This window comes from Panthera pardus, unplaced genomic scaffold, assembly GCF_024362965.1.
Source record: "Panthera pardus isolate Hobbes unplaced genomic scaffold, ASM2436296v1 HiC_scaffold_19, whole genome shotgun sequence".
Lineage (NCBI taxonomy): Eukaryota > Metazoa > Chordata > Mammalia > Carnivora > Felidae > Panthera > Panthera pardus.
The window spans coordinates 25,412,928-25,426,164 of NW_026526754.1; the positions used below are offsets into that span (position 1 = coordinate 25,412,928).

The window sequence follows — 13,237 nt, forward strand, 5'->3', positions numbered from 1 at the left end:
GAAATCATAACCAAATCCACTGTCGCGAGACTTTTGCCCTCCGTGTTCCTCCAAGTTTTACGGTTTCGGGCCTTACGTGTAGGTCTTTGATCCGCTTGGACTGAGTTTTTGCCTGATGGTGTGAGGGGAGGGTCCAGGTGCGTGCTCTGGGCTGGGGACGCCCAGTTTTCCCAGCACCGCGTGCCGGGAAGACCGACCTCTTCCCCCTTGCACGGTCTGGGCACCCTGGCCGGAAGTCGTTTGGCCACCTGCGTCAGGGTTTGTTCCCGGACTTCCTGTCCCACTGGCCCGCGCGTCTGTCTGTGTGGCCACCGCACACTGCCGTGATCCCCGTACCTTTGGGGTGGTTTTGAAGGCAGGCGGTGTGGGTGCGCCCGCTGTGTTCTTGGCTGTTTGGGTTTCCTGGAGGTTCCGTACGAGTTTTAGGATGGTTTTCCTATTTATGCGAAGAAACTTGTCCTGAGGACATTGATGGAGACGGTACCGAATCTGCAGATCACTTTGGGCAGTGCTGACACTGAACAGCGTTGACCTCGCAGTCCGTGAACGTGGGACGTGTTTCCGTTTACTTGGGTTTAATTTCATTTCTTTCCGCACTGTTTTGTAGTTTTCACTTGTGTGTCTTTCACCTTCTTGATTAAATTCATCCCTCAGCATTTTATTCTTTGTGAAGCTATTGGAGATGAGATTGTTTTTGTAATCTCATTTTCAGACGTTTGTTTCTTTTTCTTTAGTTTTCGGTAGTTCGATTAGGATTTGTTTGGGTTTATTGTCTTTACGATTTGCTTAGCTTCTTGAATCATAGGCTTTTTTCTCTTTGCCTAACTTGGAACATTTTTCAGCCCTTTACTTCCTGAAGTGTTTTTCACCACCCTCCTCTTTCTCTTTTCCTTCTTGGGACTCCAGTGACCTGAATGTCAGACCTTTTGTTGGTGTCCCCCAAACACTGAAGATCTGTTCATGAAAAAAATACATAACGAGTGTTTTTTCACTTTGTAATTCAGATTGAATAAGGCTGCACGGACCTGTCTTCAGGGTTGCTGACTCTTCCCTTTCTGCTCTTGTCCGTGTGGTGAGGGTTTTTTCCTCACTTGATTTTTCGGTTCTAAAATTTCAACTTGGGTTTTCTTTGTCTCTTGTATTTCTTTTATGCAAAGTTCTGTTTTAACGGTCGAGTATTTGCATAAGAACTCCTTTAACGTGTGTGTCAGGTGTTTCCAACATCTATGCCATTTCGGCATCGGCACGTGTGGTTGTGTTTTCCTGCGTGAACTGAAATGTTTGTGCTTTTCATACGCTGAAGAAGTTGTTCTTGTAGCCTGGGCTTAGGGGATCCTGGGTTTTGTTTCCAAACTGTGAGGATGGCGCCTTTTCTTTTGTCAGGCCGCCCACCTGGACGGAGTCAGGCCGAGCTCCGGCCTGCCTCCTGTGGGCCGTGCTTCCAAAGTCCTCGGAGCTGGCAGCCTGTGACCTGGGCGGGCCTGTCCTGTCCCCGCAGTGTGTGGTCTGCTCCTTAGGAACAGCTCCACGGGGCCTGGGCGGGGCCGCGCCCTGGAGCCCAAACACCGCCCCACGCCTCGCCTCACGGGCGACTTTTCTGAGCTTCTCTCTTGGTTCTTTATTTCCGTGCGTCTCTCTCCCCTCCCCCCTCTGAGCCTCTGGGCCAAACGGGCCTCCGGCTACCCCGCTGTGCCACGAACTTGGCTGGACCTGGGCCGTTTGGGGCGAACTCAGGCCGATGCGGGGGACAGTGGAGAAGACGGCCCCGGGAGTTGGCCCCACCCTCTCCGTGTCACAGCTGCTCCGGGCAGAGGACGTTTTCCTTCCCGAGAACATTGCCCCGGTGCCACCCCCAGCTCCGGACCCGCTGCCACCAGTGCTGCTGCAGAATTGCCGGCCCGGAGACGATGAGCCAACGGAGGGAACGAGAATCCGGGGAGCATCGGGGGCTCCCCTTCCCTTCCTAGTTCCCATCCCCGGAACAAAAGGTTTCTCCTTTCCCGTCCCCTCTCTCTGTCGGCTTTCTGGCAAAGGCGAGCTCCGGGCTGGCTCGGCAGGACTCCAGAATCTGGTGTTTTCCGGGCCCCCTCGGGGGGCTCACGACCTTTACCCGCGGCACCTGCTTCCGCCGACTCCAGCGCGTCTGTCGTCCCTCCGTGGGTCCGGCAGAGGCGGAGGAGGGCGTGTTCCGCCTCACTTCGTGGGTGAACCGCACCGCGGGCTGCAGTTGGGCCCCCCCTCCGCTCTGCGCCCCTCGCCGCCTTTGGGCAGCTCCCGAAGCCTCTCCCCACCCCGGGCCCCTCCTGGTTGCCTCGGCCTCAGTGGCTCTACTGAGAAAAGCACTCTGCCTCCGGGGGCGCCCCTCCCCCACTTTCGTTAACTGTGTGGTGTGGGAGCTCAATTTTTTTTCTATTGATTTATCTCAAAGTATTTTTAAATTTCCCTTGTAATTTCTTCTTTGTTTAGGAGCCTGGTGCTTAGTTTCCACATAGTTTTTGAATTTTCCAGATTCCCTGATACTGATTTCTGATTTCATTCTATTGTGGTTGGAGAACATACTTTGTGTTATCTCAGCCATTTAAAATTTTCTGAGGCCTTTTCACGGCCGACATAAGGTCTCTCCCGGAAAAGCCTCCGTCTGCACCTGAGAACAGGTCCTTTGCGGTGACGGCCGGGCCGGTGGACGCCCGGCCGGTTTGCGGCGTTGTGCACAGTCTCCGGGTGGGGCTCCGGGTGCTTGTCGACCCCTCCGGAAGGGCCGGGCCCTGGCGTGTGGCGTCTCCGGCCCGACGGGCTCTGCGGAGCCTCGTGGAGGTAGCACGTAGTCGAGCCATAATTAGGAAGATAAGGCCTGTCACCCTGTCCCTTTTGCCGGGAGAGTCTCATCCATCTGCACTTAAATTACTGGCAAACCTTCCGACATTCTTGCTGTTTTCGGTCACAAATCTGTTTTGTTCCTCAGTTCCTCTGCTGCTACCTTCTTTTTCTAGGCATTTTCTGGTACCCCCATTTACTGTTCATTTTACTGTAATTTTGAGCTATTAAAAAAAAAGGTTGAGGGGCGTCTGGCCGGTTCATCAGTTATGATGAAAACCAGTGGGCTTTTTTATTTCTTCCTGCGGATTCAAGTTACTCTTCGGTGTTTCCTGATCGAGCCTGAAGGATGCTTTTCAGTATTTCTGAAGGGCAGATGGTCTGGCGGTAAATTCTGGCTTTGTTCATCCGGAAATGTCCTAATTTCTCCGTTTCCTGGAAGGGGTCGCTCGCCGCCATCGTCGTCTTTGAGCAGTTTGGGCCGTGTTCCCTCCTGCGTCTCAAAGGGCATCTCTTGCCACTTTCGAGATTTTCTTCTTTTCTGTAGCTTTCGACAGTTAGATGATGACGCGTCCACGTGTGGATCTCTTGGGTTTACTCTGCTTGGAGTTCGTTGAGCTTCTTGGATACAGGTTACTGTTTTTTGTCAGATTTGAGGAATCTGGGCCATCGTTTCTTCGGATATGCCTTCTGCCCGTTTCTGCTCTTCTGGGAGCTCCCAGTGCACACGGACGCACCCGAGAGCACCCAGCAGGTCTCTGAGACTCTGTTCAGTTTTTGTTTTTTCACTCTTTTTCTTGCAGTTATGCCAGCTAAACCAGCCTGGGGCACCTGGCCGGCTCAGGTGGTAGGGCATGTAACTCTTGATCTTGGGGTCGTGAGTTCGAGCCCCACTTTGGATGCAGATAGACATATAAATATATAAACAAGACCAACTTACTTCACCTGTCTTCAAGTTTGTGGATCCTTCTCCCGACTCAAATTCAGTTGTGGCGCTTTTCAGCAATTTTCATCTTAAAAAAAATGCTTTATCTGTGTTCTCTATTTTGTGAGTGGCATTCTCTGACTCCTGTCATATTAATTCTTTAGACATGACTTCTCTTCGTTATTTGAACGTGATTTCTCAAAGCTGGATCTTGAGTCTTTGCCAAGGGCACCGGGGTTCCGCAGGAAAGCGGGCGCAACAGCAGGCGGCCGGGTGGAGGGACGGACTCGGGGGAGTGGGGTGCGTGGCTGCGGAGCCTGCCGAGTCCGGGATCTCAGGTGAGGCCGCAGGCTGGACACCGGGGAAGAGCGGGTGCCGCGTTCTGGTCTGAACGCAGTCTGCTGGAGAGTTCCCTCCTCCCTGGGGGACGCTTGCCGCCAAGGCCTCTGGCTGATTGCTCGAGCCTCGTCCGCTTTACGGACGGCCATCTGCTTCACTCAGATTCTGGCCGTTTCCACCCACCTTCTTTCTCGCAGAAGCGTTTGCAATCGATAACATTTGACTGCATTCTGGCATCGTGGCCTATCCGGTGGACGCGGACAATTACCCATCTTTCTCCCTCTGTCTCTCTTTCCTTCCGTGACCCCCCGGACGCATACGTTGGAACACTTGATCGCCTCCAACAGGTCTCCGAGACGCTGTCCATTTTCCTTCATTCTTTTTTTCCCCCCGTTCCTCAATTTGATAATCGCAACTGACTTACCTTCAGGTCCTTTTCTGTTCACTCAGATTCCATTCCTGCACTTTCAACTGCAGAGTTCCCAGTTTCTTGCCTTTAAAAAAATTGTTTTAACACTTATTATTATTTTTTTTTTTAATTTTTTTTTTCAACGTTTTTTTATTTATTTTTGGGACAGAGAGAGACAGAGCATGAACGGGGGAGGGGCAGAGAGAGAGGGAGACACAGAATCGGAAACAGGCTCCAGGCTCCGAGCCATCAGCCCAGAGCCCGACGCGGGGCTCGAACTCACGGACCGCGAGATCGTGACCTGGCTGAAGTCGGACGCTTAACCGACTGCGCCACCCAGGCGCCCCATTAACACTTATTTTTAAAGAGAGAGAGAGAGAGAGACAGAGCATGAGTGGGGGAGGGGCACAGAGAGACACACACACACACACACACACACACACAGAATCCGAAGCAGATTCCAGGCTCCGAGCTGTCAGCACAGAGCCCGACGCGGGGCTCGAACTCACAAACCGTGAGATCATGACCTGAGCCGAAGTCGGACGCTCAACCGACTGAGCCACCCAGGCGCCCCGAAAGTAGATATTTTAAATAACATAACATGGTGACTCTGGAAATCGGTTCCCCAGATTTATTTTACTTTGTCTGTTGGCTGCAGCTTCTGCTTCCTGCTCGGTGACTTTCCTGGACTGGTGCTGTGGAGTCTAAGTTCTGGGTCGCGTGAGGGCAGTGCTGTCTCTGTGCTGTGAGCTTGCTGCTAAGCTAGTGATGGGACAGAAAGTTCCTTAAAAGCCTTGATCCAGCAAGTCTCCCCCACGCTTCCCCAAAGGTTCTTCTGTCGGGTTGGGGCTCACTTCCGGTGAGGTTAGGGCTCACTTCCCGTCGGCCTCCGCTTCCTGCCTCCACAGGCTTCAAGTTTAGCCAAAAGTGAGAAAATTGGACGTTCTAAGTTCTTTCCTGAGCCTGTGCCCAGACCCGCACGTGCACGTGGCCTTCTAGACCCTTAGGAAGATGGCCCAGCGTCGGTCAGCGTACCGTGGACATCTCATTCCCCAGACCTTGCTTTTCGAGTTTGTGGCCGGGCTCGTTTGCTGTCCCCGGTGTCATCATCTCAGGCGGCTGTCGTTGATGGCTTTTGCCAGAACCTGTGGGAAAAGGGCCTTTTCCCACTGGGTGAATTTTGAGTCTGGTCACACAGCGAGCTCCAGGAATGGGGCTTTTCCGGGGAGCTGCCGGACAAGTCCAGTGGTGACAGTGTCCTGGAGACGGGAGGACACCTGAGGAGACCCACACTCAGCCCGAGCCCTCTGATCCTGCCGGGTTGCCGGTTTTCAAGACTAACGTGGAGCTGGACCGAGAATGGAAGCAAGGGGATGGAAATGACACACGGCTTGCTGCAGAGATTTAGCTGTTTTTCCGGAATAATCACTCCTTGGATTGTAACAAGCCCCGGATAATCTCCAGGGTTCTGACCCTGTTGATTGTTGATTTGGAGCCTCCCCCGGCCCCGCTCCCGTGTTCTTACTGTTGTTCCAGGGGTTTTTGAGGGTCTGTCTTTGCTGTTCTAGAAGCCCTGCCTTGTTTTCCATCGGATGAGTGAATTCGCCCTCTTTCATCTTTTTCATTTGTCTGAGATTCTGACCTGTGATCGATCGGGACTCCTTTGCATTTGTCATGTGCCCTTTCTCATTCTGGGGGGATTTCGACTGGAAGGTAAAGGCTCAGATCGCCATTTTAACTTGGTATCTGGCACCCCGTTTTCTAAAGTATGTTCTGGAGTATCATCCTGGCTTCCTGGGGGAAATGCAGACATGTCTTTCTTTAAGAATTTGCTTAATGGTGAAACGGAACAAAAGACGCACGGAACGCATTCACTGCGCGGTGAGCGGTCACAGAGCCTCCCCGTTCAGTGCCGAGGTCAGGAAACGGCGTCTCGCGGCGGCCCCGCAACCGTCGCGTCCCGGGGGCTCTGCGCGGTGGCCCACGCCGGCCGCTCACACGGCAGCTCCGCCTTCCTGTCCTGGTGAAGTTCAGACGAGCAGAGCCATGCCGTTCCAAGGGCTCCGCGGCTGGATTTCGTCCGCCTGCGCTGCTGTACGTAAGCGGCCCTCGGGGGTGGCCTCGCCCCGTGCCCTGAACGTTTGGCGATGCGCAGACGCGGCGGTGGTCGGCACTCCGAGGGGGCGCTGCCGGCCTTAGTAGGCGGAGGGCCGCGCGTGCTAGCTGAGCGCCCCACAACGCGGAGGAAAACGGTCACGAGACTCCTAGGGCCACAGGTCAGCAGTACCAGAGGCCGAGAAGCACTGCCTTATGTGTGGGCAATCCACTCTTTTTTTTTTTTTTTTTTTAAATCTTTATTTATTTTTGAAAGACAGCGTGTGAGCAGGGGAGGAGCAGAGAGAGGGAGACACAGAATCCCAAGCAGCTCCAGGCTCGGAGCTGGCAGCACAAGAGCCCGACGCGGGGCTCGAACCCATGAGTGTGAGACCATGACCGGAGCGGAAGCTGGACGCTCACCTGGCAACCCCGCCCCCCCCCCCCCCCCCCCCCCCCCCCCGTACGTTTGGTCTTCAGTGATGCTGTTCCTGCCCATATGCGTCGGTTTCTCTTGGTTGTGTGACCAGAAGTGGGTTGTTGGGTCTGGAAGAGGCAGTAGCCGGCCGGCTGAGGCCGGTGCCTGTGTCGCGAAGCCCCCGCCATAAGGAAGACAGCGTTCGGGGCGGCGTTCGTCCCTCTTCCGTCTGTCCCGGAAGGAAAAGGAGCCGGCTGCTGGGGGCCCCGTGCCCGCGTGGGCCGGGGAGCCCTCTCTTCCTGTCGAGCTCAGCCTCAGGCGTCCAGTCAGCATGCGAGCCCCGAGCCCGTGGAGATCCTGTGACACCTCCGGCCATCTCAGGATGGGCCTGGACACTGCAGCGTCACCCCGGTCAGGTGGGGCAGCCCCCCCACCGGGTTCCTGTGCTTCCAGAATGTCCTCCTCAGCTGCCTCCTGGGGGGGAGGAGGGAGGCTGCTCATGGCTTTTCATGAAAACCCCTCACCTGCTTTCCGGGTCGGGTCGCAGGCTCTGCTGTCGCCATCTTGTGCGGGTCCGAGAAACGCGGTGTCCTCCACGCAGCCCCTCTCAGCCAGGGACAACCCTGGCCCTCGCTCCCGGGACAGAAGGGCCGTGTGCCCCGAGCAGGCGTGCTGGCCCCCGCTGGCCCGCAGCACTGGGCCCCCATCCAGTGCTGCCACCTGAGTCAGGTTCTGAGAGGCTCTGAGGGGCAGAGGAGCGACCGGCCTCTACGGAGGCTCAGAGCTCCAGGGTGGTGGGCGCTGTGACCGGTGGGGAAGTCACCCATCCGTGTCCGAGCCCGGGCCAAGCGCTGCCTTCTTCCGCCAGAGCCGGACCCTCTTGAGGGGCCCCCGATACCCACACCTGCAGCCACAGTCCTCGGGGACAGTCGGCAGGGGGCCCCGGGTGCAGTGCTGGACTCGTGGGGGTTCTGCCAACACCGCACGGACGACTCCTGCCCGACACAGGTGGACGCTGGGAGCAAACCACGGCCAGCCTCCGTCCTTAGAATTTACTTACGAACGTTCTCCTGGGCACTGAGGGTCTCCCCTGTGCTCACCCCCCCCCCCCCCCCCCCCCCCCCGCGCTCGCAGCCCGGAAAGGCGCACAGGGGTCGGGTGCCTCTGCGGCAGGATGGGGACGGGGCGGCGCCCGGGGAGACACTGGGCCAGCATCGCGCCGGACCCGCCGGAGCCCGCAGGGCCACCGCGAAGACCCCCCCACCGCACGGCTCGGAGGCCGGGGGCCGAGCCGTCCAACCCCCCCCTACGCGTGGCCCGTGCACGCTCCCTCGCCCCCCACGCACGCGCACGGCCGGCAGGTCGGGGCCTGAAGCTGCCGACCCCGAGACTCTTGCGCGGGGAGCGCCGGGCTGCGGGACGCGCGGCTGCGGCCCCGGCTCTGAGACCGGAAAACTGATTCGTGTCCGGGACGGCGGTGCGGCTCTGCCCTCCCCGATCCCCAGGCCAGCACACGACGGGGGGGACCGGGAGTCCCGTGGAGGGAGAGGGCGACCTCCCCCAGCCCCCCTCCGCCCACGCGTGGACTGGGCGAGGGCCGGCCCCACCCCCCAGCCCCCCCCAGCCCCGGCACCCGCAGGCCTGCGGAGCTGGGCGCCTTGCTCCCCGCCAGGCGTTCCTCCGTGGCCTCGGGTACAGGAGGCGGAGGGGAGGCCACGTGATGTGCCCCAGGGCGTGCGCGAGGAGGTGCACCCCGCACCTCCACACCCACGTGTCCACAGCACCCTGCGTGCGGGGGGGGGGGGGGGGGGGGGGGGCGGGGGGGGGAGGGCCGGGCGTCCGGTGCGGCGAGGGCAGCCTCAGGAAGGAGCCACTATTGGGAGTCCCTTGTGCAGAAGGTGGCCCTAGGCCCAGCCGGGTCCCAATCCCCGAGCATCTCCTCCCAGAGGGGCGTGGGGCGGGGCGCACACCTCCCACTCGCTGTCCTCCGAGCTGGTTCTGGCAGCACGGGGGTCCCAGTGGTCGGGACGCTTGCACAGCTGCAGCGTCGCCGGGGAACCTGCCAGCCCCGGGGGGTAAGGGGGGTGGCCCTCATCTGTCCCCAAGCCCAGGTCTGGCTGCCCCGGGGACAGGACATGAATGGCTCAGGGATCCCTGTCCCCGCTGTGAGCTGTGCAGCTTGGTGGGGGGTGGGGCTTGGGGGACCCCAGTAAAGACCGGAAAAGGGAAAAATTAGTTTCAAAAAAAAAAAAAAAAAAAAAAGGTAGTAAATGGGAAGCAACGTAGTTGAAGACACTCGTGGTGTTCCAGTGGGGCGGCCCCCCGTCGGTCCCGCATGTCGGCCCCTCCTGGAGAGGGCCTGTCGTGTACAAAGAGCATTTAATTAATTTATTGCATTTAATTAATTTATTTATTTCTTTACACATAACTGAAGTGATGTTACAGTACATAAGTTATTTACAACTGTGCAGTAATGTGTTGCAAAATAAATTATCTAGAAGGCAGCAAAAGTACATTGTGAATGTGTATAAAACTGTACAGCGTTTACGGGTACACTTTTTATATGATTATTGGCTCTGTAGTGTTTCAAGTTATGTTCTCAGAAAGAGAAACAAAATGCCCAAGATTAAAGGAAAAAATATACAAACCACGTGGATTTGACTCCATTAAAAACACAACCCGAGAGTCCCGGCTCTGTGTCCCTCCGCAGCGGGCGGGCAGCCCTGCGCGCGGCCACAGTATCCCCGCCCGTCCGAAGCCCGTCCCCCGCCCTCCGACCCGGAGGTCACTGTCCGTGAGGGGTGGCCGCCTTAATTTTCTTTCTTTTAGTTGATCAGAATGGAACAGGAAATCGTAAAAAATACATCCGTTCTGCAGCTCCTGAAATGCCCGTGCAGCCGCCCGGAAAGCAGACCCCGAGGCCGCCGTCTCCTCGTGCTCCCGCGGCAGCTCCCGGGGGGAGGGGCCAAGTGCGGGGTCTCTCCCTGGACGTCCCCGCCCGAGGGACAAGGTCTCCCCGCGCTGCCTGGACTCGGCAGCGGCGCCGGGCGGACGCGTGCGGCCCTCGCCTGTGTCCCGTGTGGGCCGTCCCGCGGGGCGTCAGGCCGGCAGAAGCACGAAGTCGTCGTTGACGTCGACCATGGGCACGTAGAAGGAGGGCACCTCGTGCACACACAGCGCCTTGTGCCCGGCGGGGTCCAGCTCCTGGGCCTTCAGCTGCCACTCCATCCGCTGCACGGCGTTCAGGGCCGCGGCCTCGTGCTGCTGCCGCATCAGGAGACACGTCTGCGGGAAACGCGACAGGTGAGGGGCGCCGAGGCGAGACCTCGGTCCCGCGCCTTCGCCCCACGCCCTGCCCCGGGAGTCGTGAGGCCCAGCGCCCCGCCCCCCACCCCGGGCGTTGCAGCGGAATCTCGACAGTGTCACTCTGCCCTCGTTTACGGCTGGTGACCCGTCACCTAGGCCGGGAGCGTTTGGTATTTGTGGGCACCGAACCCCGGCAGCAGGTCCTCGCGGGCAGTGCCGTAGCGGCTCCGTATCGGGGGCGCTGGGGGGCAAAGGTGAGGGCGGACACGGGGACTCGGACAGGATCGCCGTGGGGGGGGGGGGGGGGGGGGGGGGGGGGACGGACGCAGCACACACGGACAGAGAAGTGGGCGTGAGCAGTCTGACGTCACAGCGCGTCTCGCTTGCTCAGATGCGCGCAAGCGCATGTACCGCGGGGAATCGCCGTCTCTAATTCGCCTTAAAGTAACTGCGAGTGTGTGGAGGGGCGCGGGGAGGGGGGACAGGAGCTCTAAATGCTCCGTCTTTGGTCTTCGGGAAAGACACCACCCCCACGCTGCACCGGGGCCACGTCTCCGAGCCCGGGTGGACTCGACCTGCTGGGCTCATTGTTCTATCCACCTGGCCTCTCACTGGTTTCATGAGTTCTCTGTACATCCGGGGCGTGGGGCTCGTGTGGCGTTTCTATCGCCCAACACTGATCTTAATGTCGTCACCACTCCCGTCTGCTCTAGGAAAGCCTCCCCCGTGCAGCCTGCGCGCCCGGCTGGCGGGACTTGGTGCGGCAGCAGCATCCTGGGGCTTCCCCGGGACCTGCCCGAGACCGTGGACGCCAAGCGGGCTCCTCTCTGCTCTGGGCTCTGGCTACCCCACGCCAGCACCTTCCCAGGTGCGGGCGCTGCCGTGGCACCGCGGTCACGGGTCAGTGAGGGAGGGGACGCAGGTTAAGGCCGGCCTCCGGGAAACGCGGCCCTCCTTTCCAAGAGCGGGCTCCCCGGGGCCGGGAGGATGGAGAGCTCCGGACCCCTTCCCCCAGCCCCCTAGAGCTCTAGGGAGGCCGGCGGGTGTGCCCCCCCTCCCCAGGCCCCGCCTCCTGGAGCTGCCCAGGGGTGGTGCCCCACTGTGCCGCCGAGTCTGTTGGCTCTCGGGGGCGACCCTGTGGACGGCCCTAGCGCCTGCACGTGGGGATTTGCTTCTTACTTGCTAATCTTTCTCTAGCTCCCACCCATGCTCTCTGGCTGCTGCACTGGTCAGCACGTCCAGAGCAGTGGTGATGGGTGTGTGCTGTGACCTTTGAGGAGGGCTCAAGGTGGGGTCCCACAGAGGTCTGACCGCCAGCTGGTGACAGGAGCTGCTCCCCGCACACCTGGACAGGAGGGAAGACACTCTAAGGAGGCAACATGGGGGGCGGGGAGACCTCAGCTCCCTGAAGGCATCAGCCGGGCTCACGGGGTCTGACACTGCCACTTGCAAACGGGGGATCCGGCAGCAGCTGCCCCCTCCCCCGCCCCCCGCTGCCGCCCGGGCGGGGGAGGGCACAGGGTCCTCACCTTCATGCGTACTTGTCGTCCACGTCCTGGAGCCACGAGATGAACTGGCGTGCATTGAACCGGTCGCGCACGGACTTGTTCTCGTCGCCCTGAGGGGAGAGGCGCGGACGCTGGATGGGGAAGAGTCAAGAGGAGCCCACGGTCCGTGTCACCCCCCTGCCGCCCCTCTGCGAGGAGCTTGGCTGGCGTGTCTCCAGGAGGCCACTGAGTGTGGGGAGGGGGGGGGTGCGGGGATGTGTGCTTGGGCACAAACAAACGGGCGCCCTCAGTCCCCCGGACCCCTACCGCGTTCCCTGGGAGTCACGGGGACGCGCACGGTGAGGCTGGCAGGGCTATGCCTTCGTCTCTTCGGTCTGTAATTCTCTCTGAAGAGACCCGAGGTGCCTTGGCCGGGGGGCGGGGCGCCAACCCCACGTCCCTGTCCTCACGCACGGTAGCCCCGCGCCCACAGACGGGCTCACGAACAGTAAAGCCTCAGGACGGAGGGTGGTGGTCTCACCGCCCCCGCGGCCTGGGGGTCCCGGGAGGCCGTCACACGTCACGGCGTCTGTGGTGCGGCCTCGGGAAGCGAGCGCAGGCCCCACCGCAGAACGCTCGGCAGGGCGGAGGCCTTCACTGTCCTCAGGCTCAGAAGCAGCCCAGGAAGCCCTCCAGCCCCTTGGGTTCTTTTTCAGAGGTCGCAGAGCCCCCGCGGTGATCGCTGAGGCCCTCAGCCCTTTGGCTTGTAGACTCTCTTTCTGCTCTAGACCAATCTTGTTTTTATACGTACTATGTTCAGTTGGGAAAGTTAAAAAACATTTTTTTACTTTTATGTAGGCTCCATGCCCAATGCAGGGGCTCAAACTCTTGACCCCAGGCACCCCTAGTGGGGAAAGTTTTTTAAGATCAATTCTTCTTTTTTTATTTTTAAAAATTTTATTTTTTAAATTTACAATCAATTCTAAAGACTGCATGTAAGTGAATGCAAAGCACTTGATGTGCAAACAAAGAGTCTTAAAAACCACGGAACCACTGCTGTCCTCCACGCGGCCAGCCTGAGAACGCTGCCCAGAGCCCCAGGGGCCCGTGCAGCGCGTGAGCCTGGGGTGCAGCAGGCACGCACGCTGGCCAGGGGACAGGAGAGGCCCGAGGAGACCGCAGTGTTTTTGCACAGGCCCAAAATGACACGTTTCAGGGTTGTTTTTAAAAAGTCTCGGAGGGCGCTGGGAAGAGAACAAATTGGGGAGCAAACCCGTGTCGGTTCTGACCCCAGGCCTGGGTGCACGGGGGGTGGGCAGCGGGGGTGAAGAGGGACCCCACAGGTCCAATGCCGGGAGCGGCCAGCAGGTGAGGCCAGGCAGGAAGTCTGTTCCAGCAGGACCCCAGGGCCCGCAGGACCCTCCCCTCGCCGTGGGCCCTGCTCT

The 13,237-nt window shown here is 59.2% G+C and overlaps 1 protein-coding gene across 1 annotated transcript in view; it reads right to left on the reverse strand.

Annotated features, from left to right (window-relative positions):
* Positions 1 to 9,963: 9,963 nt before the first annotated feature.
* Positions 9,964 to 13,237, reverse strand: part of ANKRD11 (ankyrin repeat domain containing 11) — a 180,386-nt gene continuing 177,112 nt past the window's right edge. The window contains 3 exon segments of the mRNA XM_053906811.1: positions 9,964 to 10,284; positions 10,495 to 10,546; positions 11,847 to 11,923. Coding sequence (XP_053762786.1) covers positions 10,099 to 10,284; positions 10,495 to 10,546; positions 11,847 to 11,923 — 315 coding nt within the window. The 3' untranslated portion in view covers positions 9,964 to 10,098.